Here is a 16,116-nt window from a genome sequence, read left to right as displayed (position 1 = left end):
GAGGGGCGAGGGGGAGGGAGGGGCGAGGGGGAGGGAGGGGCAAGGGGAGGGAGAGGGAGGGGCAAAGGGGAGGGGGAGGCAGAGGGAGGGGCAAGGGGGAGGGAGAGGGAGGGGCAAGGGGGAGGGAGAGGGAGGGGCAAGGAGTGGGAGGAGGAGGAGGGTAGAGGGGGGTGGGAGGAGGAGGAGGAGGGGGTGGGAGGAGGAGGAGGAGGGGGTGGGAGGAGGAGGAGGAGGGGGTGGGAGGAGGAGGAGGAGGAGGGGGTGGGAGGGGGAGGGTAGAGGGGGGTGGGAGGAGGAGGGGGGTGGGAGGGGGAGGGTAGAGGGGGGTGGGAGGAGGAGGAGGAGGGGGGTGGGAGGGGGAGGGTAGAGGGGGGTGTAGTCGGCTGGTGATCAGGTACTGACGGGCTGTGATCCTGGTCATTCCTGCAGCTACGACGGGACGAGTCACGGCATCGGGAACCGCATGATGCATGCGATGGGCTGGAAGGAAGGCAGCAGATTGGGACGCAAGGAGCCGGGAATGGCCCCCTCCTCCAAGGTAACTCACCCGCGGACCCCCCGCCCCAGCCCAGCCCCACCCCAGCCCCCACCCATCCGCCTTCACAGTCTCGTCCCAAAGTTTCTATTCTTCAACCTTCGCCTAAAGCGTTAAATTCACTATTATTTCCCCCTCCTCATTTCTCTCTCCCCCCCCCCCCCCCCCTTTAGTACACCTGAGACTGCGACTGTACCCCCCCCCCCTCCTCCCCCGGTAAGTGCGCTGCTCCATCCCGACCGCTCGCCTGTACATCAGCCGGGAATCGATGCCACCCCCTCCCCCCGCTGACCCTGGGTTTGGGTCCCACACCAGGGGAGGTGCTGCATTGTCGAAGGCACTGATTTATGGCTCGGTCTGCCTCTCCTCCCGATGTGGATGTAAAAGTGGCGGCGAGGTGGGGGGGCGTGTTCGCTACTCCTGGGTTAACTGTTCCTCCTTTGAGCAACACCGATCGACAATGGGCCCTACGGGGACAGTGGGCCCTGCGGGGGGGGACAGTGGGCCCTGCGGGGGGGACAGTGGGCCCTGCGGGGGGGACAGTGGGCCCTGCGGGGGGGGACAGTGGGCCCTGCGGGGGGGGACAGTGGGCCCTGCGGGGGGACAGTGGGCCCTGCGGGGGGGGACAGTGGGCCCTGCGGGGGGGGACAGTGGGCCCTGCGGGGGGGACAGTGGGCCCTGCGGGGGGGGACAGTGGGCCCTGCGGGGGGGACAGTGGGCCCTGCGGGGGGGGACAGTGGGCCCTGCGGGGGGGGACAGTGGGCCCTGCGGGGGGGGACAGTGGGCCCTGCGGGGGGGACAGTGGGCCCTGCGGGGGGGACAGTGGGCCCTGCGGGGGGGGACAGTGGGCCCTGCGGGGGGAGATGGGCCCTGCGGGGGGGGACAGTGGGCCCTGCGGGGGGGGACAGTGGGCCCTGCGGGGGGGGACAGTGGGCCCTGGGGGGGGGGACAGTGGGCCCTGGGGGGGGGGACAGTGGGCCCTGCGGGGGGGGACAGTGGCCCTGCGGGGGGAGATGGGCCCTGCGGGGGGGGACAGTGGGCCCTGCGGGGGGGGACAGTGGGCCCTGCGGGGGGGGACAGTGGGCCCTGGGGGGGGGGGACAGTGGGCCCTGGGGGGGGGGACAGTGGGCCCTGCGGGGGGGACAGTGGGCCCTGCGGGGGGGGACAGTGGGCCCTGCGGGGGGGGACAGTGGGCCCTGCGGGGGGGACAGTGGGCCCTGCGGGGGGGGACAGTGGGCCCTGCGGGGGGGGACAGTGGGCCCTGCGGGGGGGGACAGTGGGCCCTGCGGGGGGGACAGTGGGCCCTGCGGGGGGGACAGTGGGCCCTGCGGGGGGGACAGTGGGCCCTGCGGGGGGGGACAGTGGGCCCTGCGGGGGGGGACAGTGGGCCCTGCGGGGGGGGACAGTGGGCCCTGCGGGGGGGACAGTGGGCCCTGCGGGGGGGGACAGTGGGCCCTGCGGGGGGGGACAGTGGGCCCTGCGGGGGGGGACAGTGGGCCCTGCGGGGGGGGACAGTGGGCCCTGCGGGGGGGGACAGTGGGCCCTGCGGGGGGGGACAGTGGGCCCTGCGGGGGGGGGACAGTGGGCCCTGCGGGGGGGGGGACAGTGGGCCCTGCGGGGGGGGGACAGTGGGCCCTGCGGGGGGGGACAGTGGGCCCTGCGGGGACCTTGCTGCCCACAAATTGAGCCTGTCCTACACTGGAATAGCCAGCCGCTGATCAAGACCAGAGGCCTCCCTCCCGGGGGCTGCCGGTCAGACCACCCTGAGCTGCTGAAAGGTTGTCTGAGGAACACAGCTTCTCTCTCTTGTGTCTTGACAGTGACACGGCCCCGGGCCCCGATCGGCAGAACTCCCAGGGAGTCGGCGTCCGATGGAAGAATGCGGATGGCTGTTGTGGGGAGCGGGAGAATCCACACGGAGGCAGCATTCGATTTGAGACGAACTGATCCTGAATTTTCTTTTTGAGGAGATTATCAAAGGATTGTAAATATTTTTATGGGGTCCTCGCCTATACTTTTTTGTACTGAATAATAAAAGAAAGAAAAATTCTCTCCGATTTTTCATGGGTGACATCTGGTGGCTAAGGACCCAGGAGCTGGTTTGCCTCTCGCTGACCTGGTGTGTGTGACCTGAGCGGCCTGTGATGATTGGATCCGGGGCGGGGGCGGGGGTGCGGGGGGGGGGGGCGTGTATTATCCTGGCTTGTGGCCCTTCGTAGCAATGGGAGGAGGCCATTCAGCCCCTCCTTGAGCCTGTTGCACAGGAACAGGAGGAGGCCATTCAGCCCCTCCTTGAGCCTGTTGCACAGGAACAGGAGGAGGCCATTCAGCCCCTCCTTGAGCCTGTTGCACAGGAACAGGAGGAGGCCATTCAGCCCCTCCTTGAGCCTGTTGCACAGAAACAGGAGGAGGCCATTCAGCCCCTCCTTGAGGCCTGTTGCACAGAAACAGGAGGAGGCCATTCAGCCCCTCCTTGAGCCTGTTGCACAGGAACAGGAGGAGGCCATTCAGCCCCTCCTTGAGCCTGTTGCACAGAAACAGGAGGAGGCCATTCAGCCCCCTCTCAAGCCTGTCACACAGGAACAGGAGTAAGAAGCTCAGAGAACCATGGACCAGAGATATTCAGGGTACAATGAGAAGGAAAAAGGCCTTTAAAAAGGGGAGCAAATCAGTGGAGGTATTAGTGAGGTATAGAAAGTGCAGGGTGGAGTTTAAGAAAGCAAAGAGGGATAGGAGAAAGCTCTAGCTGGGAAAAGGAGGGAAAATCCCAAGATATTCTGTCAGTAACTCAATGGGAAGAGGATAACCGGGGAAAGAGTGGGGCCCGTTAGGGAGCGAGGGGGCAATCTGTGGGTGGGGCCAGAGGACATTGGTAGAGTGTTGAATGAATACATATCCGTGTTCACCCGAGCGAATGGGACGATGGTTTGGAATTCAGGCAGAGAGATTGTGAGGTTCCAGAGCAATTGACATCGGGAAGGACAAGGTATTGGAGGTGTTGGCAACCTGAGAAGTGGATAAATCTCCAGGTCCAGATGAATTGTGCCCGAGGCTGCTGTGGGAGGAAAGGGGGGAGATTGCAGGGGCTCTGACCCAAATGTTCAATTCCTCTCTGGCCACGGGGGAGGTGCCAGACGACTGGAGAACAGATAACGCTATTTAAGGAGGGTTGTAGAGATAAACCAGGGAACTACAGATCAGTGAGTCTCACGTCAGTGGTAGGGAAACTATTGGAGAAACTTCTGGAGAGAATCTATCTCCACTTGGAGAGGCAACGCTTGATTAGGGACAGTCAGTGTGGCTTCCTCACAGGGAGGTCATGCCTAACAAATTAGATTGAATTTTTTGAGGAGGAGGCCATTCATCCTCCTAACTCCGTCTCCCCGCCTCGGTTCCGTAACTCTCAATCCCCGCCCCCCTTTACCCAACAGAAACCTCTCAATCTGGGGTCTGAAATTTCCAATCGCCCCCTCCAGCCTCGACAGGTTTATTTCGGGGAGGGAGAGAGAGTTCCGGATTCCCATTCCCCTTTGTGTGAGGAAGTGCTTCCTGACATTCCCCCCCCCCCGGAACGGCCGGCCTCTCATTTTAACCTTCTCCCCCCCCCCCCCCCCACCTTCTTGATCTGAACCCCCCCCCCCCCCCCCAAGAGGAAATAGTTTCTATCGACCCGATCGAGTCCTTTAATCATCTTAAACCCCCCTCGATCAGATCACCCCCTCAATCCTCGGGAGGAGGGAGTGATGTAACGGCAGTGGGGTGGGGGGATGGGGAGTTGTTTGGCCGCAGGGACGTGCAGATTTGCCAAGGGAGAGACACCAAACGAGAGACCAAAATAAGTGGGTGCGGTCAACTGGGACAGCTTGCGTTGGTGACCGGGCTGTGTCGAGGCTTGGTGGTGTGTTTCCCCAATCCCGTCTCTCCGGTGTTCATGATTATTCAAATGACAAAAGCGGAAACGGACAGACGGATCCCTCCGAGGGACAGCTGGAGGGATTGATGCGGAGTGCGAGAGTGGCCGTGTCTCATCAGCTCACATCTCCCGGTGGAGACCCTCAACAAGCTGGTGGTAGCAGAGTTCTGTAACGAGGAACACATCCACCGCTTAACACCCGTTATCCTCCTCAATCTGAAAAACTAGGAGCAGAATGAGGCCACTCGGCCCATCGAGTCTGCTCCGCCATTCAATCATGGCTGATATTTTCTCATCCCCATTCTCCTGCCGTTTCCCCATAACCCCTGATCCCCTTATTAATCAAGAACCTATCTATCTCTGTCTTAAAGACACTCGATGACCCGGCCTCCACAGCCTTCTGCGGCAAAGAGTTCCACAGATTCACCACTCTCTGGCTGAAGAAATTCCTCCTTATCTCTGTTTTAAAGGATCGTCCCTTTAGCCTGAGATTGTTCCTCTGGTTCTAGTTTTTCCGACTAGCCCCAAGAGCGATATCTAATTTCTTCCTGAAATCACACAACGTTTTGGCCTCAGCTACTTTCTGTGGGAGTGAATTCCACACATTCACCACCCTCTGAGTGAAGAAATTTCTCCTCACCTCAGTTCTAAAAGGTTTCCCCCTTATCCTCAAACTCTGACCCCTAGTTCTGGATTCCCCCACCATCGGGAACATTCTTTCTGAGTCCGGCAACTATCCTGGGGAGGGAAGTGACTATCCCTCTGCCCGAGACAGCCACCGCAGCTGTACATCATTCTCCCCACGCAGGGACCAAGATTCCTTCATAACCCCACCTGGCACTCCCACTGCCAGTAATTTCAGTGCTGAGGGGGTGCCGTGCCGCGGGAGGGTCGCGCCGAGGGGGTGCCGCGCCACGGGACGGTCGGCTCCACGCAGTGGGAGAGTCGTGCCAAGGAGGTGCCACGGGATGGTCAGCGCCGAGGGGGCGCAGCGCCACGGGAGGGTAGGCACAGAGAGGGCGCCGCACCGCGGGCAGCTGGGCACCGCACTGTGGGAGGGTCAGTGCTGAGGGAGCGCCGCACTGTGGGAGGGTCAGTGCTGAGGGAGCGCCGCACTGTGGGAGGGTCAGTGCTGAGGGAGCGCCGCACTGTGGGAGGGTCAGTGCTGAGGGAGCGCCGCACTGTGGGAGGGTCAGTGCTGAGGGAGCGCCGCACTGTGGGAGGGTCAGTGCTGAGGGAGCGCCGCACTGTGGGAGGGTCAGTGCTGAGGGAGCGCCGCACTGTGGGAGGGTCAGTGCTGAGGGAGCACCGCACTGTGGGAGGGTCAGTGCTGAGGGAGCGCCGCACTGTGGGAGGGTCAGTGCTGAGGGAGTGCCGCACTGTGGGAGGGTCAGTGCTGAGGGAGCGCCGCACTGTGGGAGGGTCATTGCTGAGGGAGCGCCGCACTGTGGGAGCGTCAGTGCTGAGGGAGCGCCGCCCTGTGGAGGGTCAGTGCTGAGGGAGCGCCGCACTGTGGGAGGGTCAGTGCTGAGGGAGCGCCGCACTGTGGGAGGGTCAGTGCTGAGGGAGCGCCGCACTGTGGGAGGGTCAGTGCTGAGGGAGCGCCGCACTGTGGGAGGGTCAGTGCTGAGGGAGCGCCGCACTGTGGGAGCGTCAGTGCTGAGGGAGCGTCGCACTGTGGGAGGGTCAGTGCCGAGGGAGCGCCGCACTGTGGGAGGGTCAGTGCTGAGGGAGCGCCGCACTGTGGGAGGGTCAGTGCTGTGGGAGCGCCGCACTGTGGGAGGGTCAGTGCTGAGGGAGTGCTGCACTGTGGGAGGGTCAGTGCTGAGGGAGCGCCGCACTGTGGGAGGGTCAGTGCTGTGGGAGCGCCGCACTGTGGGAGGGTCAGTGCTGAGGGAGTGCTGCACTGTGGGAGGGTCAGTGCTTAGGGAGCGCCGCACTGTGGGAGGGTCAGTGCTGTGGGAGCGCCGCACTGTGGGAGGGTCAGTGCTGAGGGAGCGCCGCACTGTGGGAGGGTCAGTGCTGAGGGAGCGCCGCACTGTGGGAGGGTCAGTGCTGAGTTGTCCATCGCCCATGTCCCGCTGTTTCCCGTGATCAATCTCACCGTTATCAGGATCTAAGATTCCGTGTCTGATGAGGAAGTCCATCGCCACCATTGCACAGTTTGGTTTGAATTCAGAACCAGCGATCAGCTCCTTCACCTGATGATAAGCAGTGGGAAACTTAACTCTATTTGCCTCAGAAATAGTCCATTCAGCCCCTCTACTCCCTGCTGTTCATTCTGTTCCACCCCAGCCTCCTCCCACCCACTCTCCATCTCCCCCCAATCCCCACCTTCTTCTACAGCTTTATCTCTCACGTGTTTATCCAGTTCCCCCCTACCCTGTAAACACATCGACACCGTTCATCTACCCCCCTCCCCGTGGGAGCGAGTCCCACATTCTCCCCCACTCTCCCCGTGGGAGCGAGCCCCGCATTCTCCCCCACTCCCCGTGGGAGCGAGTCCCACATTCTCCCCCACTCTCCCCGTGGGAGCGAGCCCCGCATTCTCCCCCACTCCCTGTGGGAGCGAGTCCCACATTCTCCCCCACTCTCCCCGTGGGAGCGAGCCCCGCATTCTTCCCCACTCCCTGTGGGAGCGAGTCCCACATTCTCCCCCACTCCCTGTGGGAGCGAGTCCCACATTCTCCCCCACTCCCCCCGTGGGAGCGAGTCCCACATTCTTCCCCACTCCCCCCGTGGGAGCGAGTCCCACATTCTCCCCACTCTTCCCGTGGGAACAAGTCCCACATTCTCCCCACTCCCCGTGGGAGCGAGTCCCACATTCTCCCCACTCCCCATGGGAGCGAGTCCCACATTCTCCCCCACTCCCCATGGGAGCGAGTCCCACATTCTCCCCACTCCCCATGGGAGCGAGTCCCACATTCTCCCCTACTCCCCGTGGGAGCGAGTCCCACATTCTCCCCCACTCCCTGTGGGAGCGAGTCCCACATTCTCCCCACTCCCCGTGGGAGCGAGTCCCACATTCTCCCCCACTCCCTGTGGGAGCGAGTCCCACATTCTCCCCACTCCCCGTGGGAGCGAGTCCCACATTCTCCCCCACTCCCCCCGTGGGAGCGAGTCCCACATTCTCCCCACTCTTCCCGTGGGAACAAGTCCCACATTCTCCCCACTCCCCGTGGGAGCGAGTCCCACATTCTCCCCACTCCCGTGGGAGCGAGTCCCACATTCTCCCCACTCCCCATGGGAGCGAGTCCCACATTCTCCCCCACTCCCCATGGGAGCGAGTCCCACATTCTCCCCACTCCCCATGGGAGCGAGTCCCACATTCCCCCCCACTCCCCGTGGGAGCGAGTCCCACATTCTCCCCCACTCCCCGTGGGAGCGAGTCCCACATTCTCCCCCACTCCCCATGGGAGCGAGTCCCACATTCCCCCCCACTCCCCGTGGGAGTGAGTCCCACATTCTCCCCACTCCCCGTGGGAGCGAGTCCCACATTCTCCCCACTCCCTGTGGGAGCGAGTCCCACATTCTCCCCCACTCCCCGTGGGAGCGAGTCCCACATTCTCCCCCACTCCCCATGGGAGCGAGTCCCACATTCCCCCCACTCCCCGTGGGAGTGAGTCCCACATTCTCCCCACTCCCCGTGGGAGCGAGTCCCACATTCTCCCCCACTCCCCGTGGGAGCGAGTCCCACATTCTCCCCCACTCTCCCCGTGGGAGCGAGTCCCACATTCTCCCCACTCCCCGTGGGAGCGAGTCCCACATTCTCCCCCACTCTCCCCGTGGGAGCGAGTCCCACATTCTCCCCTATTCCAGGTCCCACTCACCTGCTCAAGGGGCCAGAGGTAGAATTCGAGAACCTCTCCATCTCCCACCTGTGGGACGAAGTCGGCTGTGAGCTCGAGGTCGTAGATGAACTGACCCTCTGGAAAGACGCCCCACTCATCCTCATAGGTGTAACTGCAATTTCAGGTGAAAGGTTAGATGTCAAACACAGGGGAGCGTGTGGGGAGGGGGAGAAAGGGGTGGAGTGGAGGCAGAACAAGAGTGGGGACTCAGTCAGATCCCGGTAGCCACATCCTGATCTCTGCGGGGCTGAATGGCCTCCTGTTCCTGTGTAACAGACTCGAGGGGGGCTGAATGGACCTCCTCCTGTTCCTGTGTAACAGGCTCGCGAGAGGGAGGGGCTGAATGGCCTCCTGTTCCTGTGTAACAGGCTGGAGACGGGCTGAATGGCCTCCTCCTGTTCCTGTGTAACAGACTCGCGAGAGGGAGGGGCTGAATGGCCTCCTGTTCCTGTGTAACAGGATCGAGAGAGGAGGCTGAATGGCCTCCTCCTGTTCCTGTGTAACAGGCTGGAGACGGGCTGAATGGCCTCCTCCTGCCATCCCCTGATCTGGTGACTGTCAGCCCCAGGTTTGAGGTGTTGCCGGGGGTTACCTGATGGTGCCGGTGGGTTTGGCAGTGCTGGCGATAGCCTCGGGAATGCAGGCCTCCTCCTCGCACTCTTTGATGAGGGTCTCCTTCACTCCCAGCCCGGCAGCAAGGCCTCCAGCCACCTGAGGCAAAAACAGCGCCCCCAGAGGGTTTAATCAGTATTACAACAAGGAAAACAGCACCCCCAGAGGATTTAATCAGTATTACAACAAGGAAAACAGCACCCCCAGAGGATTTAATCAGTATTACAACAAGGAAAACAGCACCCCCAGAGGATTTAATCAGTATTACAGCAGGGAAAACAGCGCCCCCAGAGGATTTAATCAGTATTACAACAAGGAAAACAGCGCCCCCAGAGGATTTAATCAGTGTTAGTGAAAACAGCGCCCCCAGAGGATTTAATCAGTATTACAACAAGGAAAACAGCACCCCCAGAGGATTTAATCAGTATTACAGCAGGGAAAACAGCTCCCCCAGAGGATTTAATCAGTATTACAGCAGGGAAAACAGCGCCCTCCAGAGTAATTAATCAGTATTACAATAGAGAAAACAGAGCCGGGGGTGTTGAGAATTACCAGGTTATCCAGCCTCCCAGGGTAGGTCTCCTTGTTCTGTGTCCTCCTCCCGATCCACATCGACATCCTCCCGTCACCATGACGGACAAAACCATTGACATGGACCCCGTAGCTCTTCACTCCAAACAAACCTGGCCAGAGGGAGGGAGTGGGGGAGTGGGAGAATCAGATGAGACGGCGGGAGTGAGGGTCGACACTTCACAAGAACCTGTAACACACCCTCCCTCTGAATCTCCCGATGACACAGATGCCCCTGGTCACCCCTCACACGCAACGCTGGGGCTATTCAACTTGTGGGGCATCGTAGCTTAGCAGCAACGCAGCCACTCCCACCCCCACTCTCGCTCGCACACTCGCTCACTCGGAACTGCAGGGGGACTGTGGGTGAGGGGGGATTGTTTAACCGGGGCATTCACAGTGGGGACCCGGAGTCACTCTCTCACTCCATTGGTACTTACCGATCGCTGATCTCTCCATCTTCAGCAAGGAAGGGTCTGAGAATCTTGACATCACATTATACTTCTACAGCGCAAAGAACACAGGAATGGGCGTCAGACAGTGCGGCGCTCCCTCAGCACTGACCCTCCCACAGTGCGGCGCTCCCTCAGCACTGACCCTCCCACAGTGCGGCGCTCCCTCAGCATTGACCCTCCCACAGTGCGGCGCTCCCTCGGCACTGACCCTCCCACAGTGCGGCGCCCCCCCATCACTGACCCTCCCACAGTGCGGCGCTCCCTCAGCACTGACCCTCCCACAGTGCGGCGCTCCCTCAGCACTGACCCTCCCACAGTGCGGCGCTCCCTCAGCACTGAGCCTCCCACAGTGCGGCGCTCCCTCAGCACTGAGCCTCCCACAGTGCGGCGCCCCCCATCACTGACCCTCCCACAGTGCGGCGCTCCCTCAGCACTGACCCTCCCACAGTGCGGCGCTCCCTCAGCACCGACCCTCCCACAGTGCGGCGCTCCCTCAGCACTGACCCTCCCACAGTGCGGCGCTCCCTCAGCACTGACCCTCCCACAGTGCGGCGCTCCCTCAGCACTGACCCTCCCACAGTGCGGCGCTCCCTCAGCACTGACCCTCCCACAGTGCGGCGCTCCCTCAGCTGGGAGTCTCGGCCCGAGTGACGGGGTGTTCAATTACCTCTGACTCTGAGGCAGGGCCTCGAGGGAGAGCAGACGGGGATGCCCTGCTCTCCGAGGCCGACTCGCACACAGGGTCCGGGTGCTTTTGCCCTGAAACAGCCCAGACACTACCCCGTCCATCAAGCCTCCCCACACTTACCTCATTCCTCCATTTGCCCAGACAATCGAACAGTTTCTCACTTCTCCACTCCCCCAGGATCTGTTCAATTGCGTCCGATCGCTGCTGGTAGTTGCTAAGACGTCTGCTGAGCTCCACCTGCCCTCCATCGCCATCGCTCACCTGGAATACCTCGGGGTACCTGCTGAGGAGGGGAATCAGTCTCGGCTGCACCACTCCCACCTCCTGACCCTCAACAACAAACTTTTTACACAGTGGCTTGGAGGAACCTGCAGGAACGAGAGGGAGAGAATTACAGGTCAGTGCACAGCGGTAATCATGGGCAGCAGTGATTAAGATCAGGCATCTCATGAACTGACCCTCCCACAGTGCGGCGCTCCCTCAGCACTGACCCTCCCACAGTGCGGCGCCCCCTCAGCACTGACCCTCCCACAGTGCGGCGCTCCCTCAGCACTGACCCTCCCACAGTGCGGCGCTCCCTCAGCACTGACCCTCCCACAGTGCGGCGCTCCCTCAGCACTGACCCTCCCACAGTGCGGCGCTCCCTCAGCACTGACCCTCCCGCAGTGCGGCAACCCCTCAGCACTGACCCTCCCACAGTGCGGCACTCCCTCAGCACTGACCCTCCCACAGTGCGGCAACCCCTCAGCACTGACCCTCCCACAGTGCGGCACTCCCTCAGCACTGACCCTCCCACAGTGCGGCGCTCCCTCAGCACTGACCCTCCCACAGTGCGGCAACCCATCAGCACTGACCCTCCCACAGTGCGGCAACCCCTCAGCACTGACCCTCCCGCAGTGCGGCGCTCCCTCAGCACTGACCCTCCCACAGTGCGGCGCTCCCTCAGCACCGACCCTCCCACAGTGCGGCAACCCCTCAGCACTGACCCTCCCACAGTGCGGCACTCCCTCAGCACTGACCCTCCCACAGTGCGGCGCTCCCTCAGCACTGACCCTCCCACAGTGCGCACTCCCTCAGCACCGACCCTCCCACAGTGCGGCAACCCCTCAGCACTGACCCTCCCACAGTGCGGCACTCCCTCAGCACTGACCCTCCCACAGTGCGGCAACCCCTCAGCACTGACCCTCCCACAGTGCGGCGCTCCCTCAGCACTGACCCTCCCACAGTGCGGCAACCCATCAGCACTGACCCTCCCACAGTGCGGCAACCCCTCAGCACTGACCCTCCCACAGTGCGGCACTCCCTCAGCACTGACCCTCCCACAGTGCGGCAACCCCTCAGCACTGACCCTCCCACAGTGCGGCAACCCCTCAGCACTGACCCTCCCACAGTGCGGCAACCCCTCAGCACTGACCCTCCCACAGTGCGGCAACCGCTCAGCACTGACCCACGCACAGTGCGGCGCTCCCTTGGCACTGACCCTCCCACAGTGCGGCGCTCCCTCGGCACTGACCCTCCCACAGTGCAGTGCTCCCTCAGCACTGACCCTCCCACAGTGCGGCGCTCCCTCAGCACTGACCCTCCCACAGTGCGGCGCTCCCTCAGCACTGGCCCTCCCTCGGTACAAACTCTCCCTATCTCTGTAACCTCCTCCAGCCCCTACCACCCCCTCCCTATCTCTGTAACCTCCTCCAGCCCCTACCACCCCCTCCCTATCTCTGTAACCTCCTCCAGCCCCCTACACCCCCTCCCTATCTCTGTAACCTCCTCCAGCCCCCTACACCCCCTCCCTATCTCTGTAACCTCTTCCAGACCCTACACCACCTACCCCCCCCCCCCCATCCTATTTCTGTCCAAGCTGATTGTTGTTAGTTCTGTTGCCCTGGGTGAGTAAATGAGTGAATGGAGTGTGCAAACACTCTCAATCCCTCGAATCTCTGCCACTCCTGCTGGGCAAACAGAATCAAAGAGGTGCCACCATGGTCGAAAGCTTCAAGTTTTTAGGTGTCCAAATCACCAACAACCTGTCCTGGTCCCCCCCACGCCGACACTATAGTTAAGAAAGCCCCACCAACGCCTCTACTTTCTCAGAAGACTAAGGAAATTTGGCATGTCCACTACGACTCTCTCCAATTTTTACAGATGCACCATAGAAAGCATTCTTTCTGGTTGTATCACAGCTTGGTATGGGGCTCCTGCTCTGCCCAAGACCGCAAGGAACTACAAAAGGGTTGTGAATGTCGCCCAATCCATCACTCAAACCAGCCTCCCATCCATTGACTCTGTCTACACTTCCCGCTGCCTCGGGGAAAAGCAGCAGCATAATTAAGGATCCCCACACACCCCGGACATTCTCTCTTCCACCTTCTTCCGTCGGGAAAAAGATACAAAAGTCTGAGGTCACGCACCGACCGACTCAAGAACAGCTTCTTCCCTGCTGCTGCTGTCAGACTTTTGAATGGACCGACCTCGCATTAAGTTGATCTTTCTCTACACCCTAGCTATGACTGTAACACTACATTCTGCACTCTCTCCTTTCCTTCTCTATGAACGGTATGCTTTGTCTGTACAGCGCACAGGAAACAATACTTTTCACTGTATCCCAACACATGACAATAATAAACCAAAGAGACAATAGGTCCAAGTTAGCAACCCTGCATGTGGAAGGAATTCATCCTGTTCAGAAGCTGCAGCACTCTCTCTGCCCAGGACTTGCTGCCTGCCATGGCTGGTCCTCCAAGAGGCACTGATCCTCCAATATCCCGGCAGGCACTGGGAGAAGGGCGTCCGGAGCCGCGCCTGCGCAATAGCCAACCCGGACAGCAAGGACTACAACTCCCGTCAGGCCCCGCGCCGGGCAACACGTGCCCTTCCAGCCCCGCCCCCGCGGCGCCTAATTCAAAGCGGGCGACCGTTAGGGCCGGCGGCCATTTTGAAAACCTGGCCAGATTTAAAAACTTTAATGTCAAAACAATTGTTTTGAACTTTAAGAAGGTGAAACCTGAAAAAAACCCACAAAAGTCTTAGAAATATACATAGTTGTCAAAAAATACCCTTTAAATGTGGAAGGATTAGGTTCTTGAGGTCAAAAAGGACATACTGTCGAATCTTCAGTCCCAGGATTCATCAGGTCCCAGTCGCGTGGATGCCTCATATTTGATTTGTCGCACATGAGAAGAGTGCAAATTGTCGCTCCCCTCCAGATTTTATATTTGTGACTATTCCACTGAACACCACGTGAAAGGTTTCGATTGCACATCTCGGCACATAAATCGTTGCTGCCGCCCTCCCCCCCGAGATTGGTGCCACTCTCTTCTGATGAGTCTAACGTGAAGGTTTCATTAGCACATCTCGGCTTACCAATTGTTGCCCCTTTGAGATTGATATTCATGACACAACCTTCTGATGAGTCCAACGTGAAAAGTTTCGATAGCACATCTTGGCGTACAAATTGTTGCCCCCACACCTCCTCAAGATTTGCTATTGGTTTGACTATTCCAATGAGCATCGTGTGAAAAGTGGGATTCTGGCACAGACACAGCCCGTCAAACTCTCCGTCTGGTGTTTACGCATTACACGCCAATCAGGAGCAGGACTAGGCCACTCAGCCCCTCGAGCCTGCTTGGCTATTCAATAAGATCTTGGCTGCTGCTGATTCTAACCCCACATTCCCGTCCAGCCCATTCTATTCAATTCTGCAACAATTGACAGAAATCTGGGCGCACAATCTTTGTACATAATGTGGCGGGTGGCAGTCACAACGGGAACACAAAACGCAGGGGGCAAAAGTGTGCACAGCAAGCTCCCACGGAAAACAATGATGTCATAGCCAGACCTTTCCTCACTGTTGTTAGTTTGAGGGGTAAATATTGCCCCTCCCACCTCCATGAAATACATTGACAATACTCACCTCGACCACTTCGTGTGGGAGCGAGTCCCACATTCTCCCCCACTCCCCGTGGGAGCGAGTCCCACATTCTCCCCCACTCCCTGTGGGAGCGAGTCCCACATTCTCCCCCACTCCCCGTGGGAGCGAGTCCCACATTCTCCCCCACTCCCCGTGGGAGCGAGTCCCACATTCTCCCCCACTCCCCGTGGGAGCGAGTCCCACATTCTCCCCTACTCCCTGTGGGAGCGAGTCCCACATTCTCCCCTACTCCCCGTGGGAGCGAGTCCCACATTCTCCCCCACTCCCCGTGGGAGCGAGTCCCACATTCTCCCACACTCCCCGTGGGAGCGAGTCCCACATTCTCCCCCACTCACCGTGGGAGCGAGTCCCACATTCTCCCCCACTCCCCGTGGGAGCGAGTCCCACATTCTCCCCCACTCCCCGTGGGAGCGAGTCCCACATTCTCCCCCACTCCTCGTGGGAGCGAGTCCCACATTCTCCCCCACTCCCCGTGGGAGCGAGTCCCACATTCTCCCCCACTCCCCGTGGGAGCGAGTCCCACATTCTCCCCCACTCCCCGTGGGAGCGAGTCCCACATTCTCCCCCACTCCCCGTGGGAGCGAGTCCCACATTCTCCCCCACTCCCCGTGAGAGCGAGTCCCACATTCCCCCTGCTCTCTGGGTGAAGATATTCTTGATGACCATCTTACATCCCAAGAACCTGAGCTTTGGTCTCCCTCATTTGTGGGAAACCTTTTCGAAGCTGTCCAAACTTGAACCAAGTCATCGTTCCTCTAATGGCTGCTGCCCGCTGACCCACATTGGTCAACCGACATCTCGATTTTCCTAATACACGGCCTGGTTTCCAAATCCTTCAGCTGCCTCACCTCTCTCCATCATCCTCCTCCAGCCCCAGGATACAGGTGTTGCTGGCCTCTGCAGCTTTTGATGCCCATGTGACAACACTGTGTCTTTAAGAAATGTACATTTAATCATGTTTCGCTGCAGGATGTTTCTAGCAGTCTCTGGCACTTTGTCGGCACCATGTTGTCTGCAGCTGGTGTCCTGCATTGTTACTGAAGCAGTATAATTGATATCATGTTGGTTTTAATCTGAACTAATGCAGTGTTCTGTTGTTTTAATGTTCCCCTGGGATGGCAGAGTAGAGCTTGATTGGGGTAATTGACAAGTCAGGTCTTACGTCCGGGGCAGCTATATTTTCACAGAGAAGTCTAGTTTAGGGGGCATGGACAGAGTGAATAGTCAGAAGCTTTTTCCCAGGGTGGAAGAGTCAATTACTAGGGGGCACAGGTTTAAGGTGCGAGGGGCAAGGTTTAAAGGAGATGTACGAGGCAAGTTTTTACACAGAGAGTAGTGGGTGCCTGGAACTCGTTGCCGGAGGAGGTAGTGGAAGCGGATACGATAGTGAGTTTTAAGGGGCGTCTTGACAGGTACATGAATAGGATGGGAATAGAGGGATACGGTCCCCGGAAGGGTAGGGGGTTTTAGTTCAGTCGGGCAGCATGGTCGGTGCAGGCTTGGAGGGCCGAAGGGCTGTAATTTTCTTTGTTCTTTGTTTAAATTTAGTTTTTCAGTAACTGCT

At 60.0% G+C, this 16,116-nt stretch overlaps 1 protein-coding gene and 1 long non-coding RNA gene across 3 annotated transcripts; one reads left to right on the top strand and one right to left on the bottom strand.

The window, feature by feature from the left end:
- The first annotated feature begins 22 nt into the window (after positions 1–22).
- On the top strand, positions 23–2,592 carry LOC144490440 (uncharacterized). The gene is made up of 2 exons (XR_013497255.1): positions 23–538; positions 2,356–2,592. It is a non-coding gene; the product is annotated as an uncharacterized LOC144490440 (long non-coding RNA).
- Positions 2,593–2,705: 113 nt separating this feature from the next.
- On the bottom strand, positions 2,706–13,382 carry tpk2 (thiamin pyrophosphokinase 2). 2 transcript variants are annotated; one of them, XM_078208182.1, is made up of 8 exons: positions 13,278–13,382; positions 10,745–10,992; positions 9,922–9,985; positions 9,464–9,594; positions 8,892–9,010; positions 8,279–8,411; positions 6,553–6,649; positions 2,706–4,615 (listed from the first exon to the last, which is right to left on the bottom strand). In XM_078208182.1, the coding sequence occupies exons 1-8, from the start codon at positions 13,348–13,350 to the stop codon at positions 4,569–4,571; spliced, it is 912 nt and encodes a 303-aa protein (XP_078064308.1). In that variant the 5' UTR covers positions 13,351–13,382; the 3' UTR covers positions 2,706–4,568. The 2 variants fall into 2 exon arrangements, with proteins under 2 accessions (XP_078064308.1, XP_078064309.1); XM_078208183.1 differs by lacking the exons at positions 9,464–9,594; positions 9,922–9,985.
- Between the last annotated feature and the right edge of the window lie 2,734 nt (positions 13,383–16,116).

Source organism: Mustelus asterias, unplaced genomic scaffold (assembly GCF_964213995.1).
Source record: "Mustelus asterias unplaced genomic scaffold, sMusAst1.hap1.1 HAP1_SCAFFOLD_3280, whole genome shotgun sequence".
Taxonomy (NCBI): Eukaryota; Metazoa; Chordata; class Chondrichthyes; order Carcharhiniformes; family Triakidae; genus Mustelus; species Mustelus asterias.
The sequence above is the reverse complement of the archived record's forward strand: the minus strand, read 5'-3'. Positions and strand labels throughout refer to the sequence as shown.

Excerpts from the sequence above, each read along its gene's own strand:
- tpk2 (XM_078208182.1), bottom strand. The coding sequence starts at position 13,350 with ATGGCAGGCAGCAAGTCCTGGGCAGAGAGAGTGCTGCAGCTTCTGAAC. Across the intron at positions 9,986-10,744 it reads TGGGCAAATGGAGGAATGAG|AAGTATAATGTGATGTCAAG; the intron begins GTAAGTGTGGGG and ends TTTGCGCTGTAG. Across the intron at positions 9,595-9,921 it reads GATGGAGAGATCAGCGATCG|GTTTGTTTGGAGTGAAGAGC; the intron begins GTAAGTACCAAT and ends CCCTCTGGCCAG.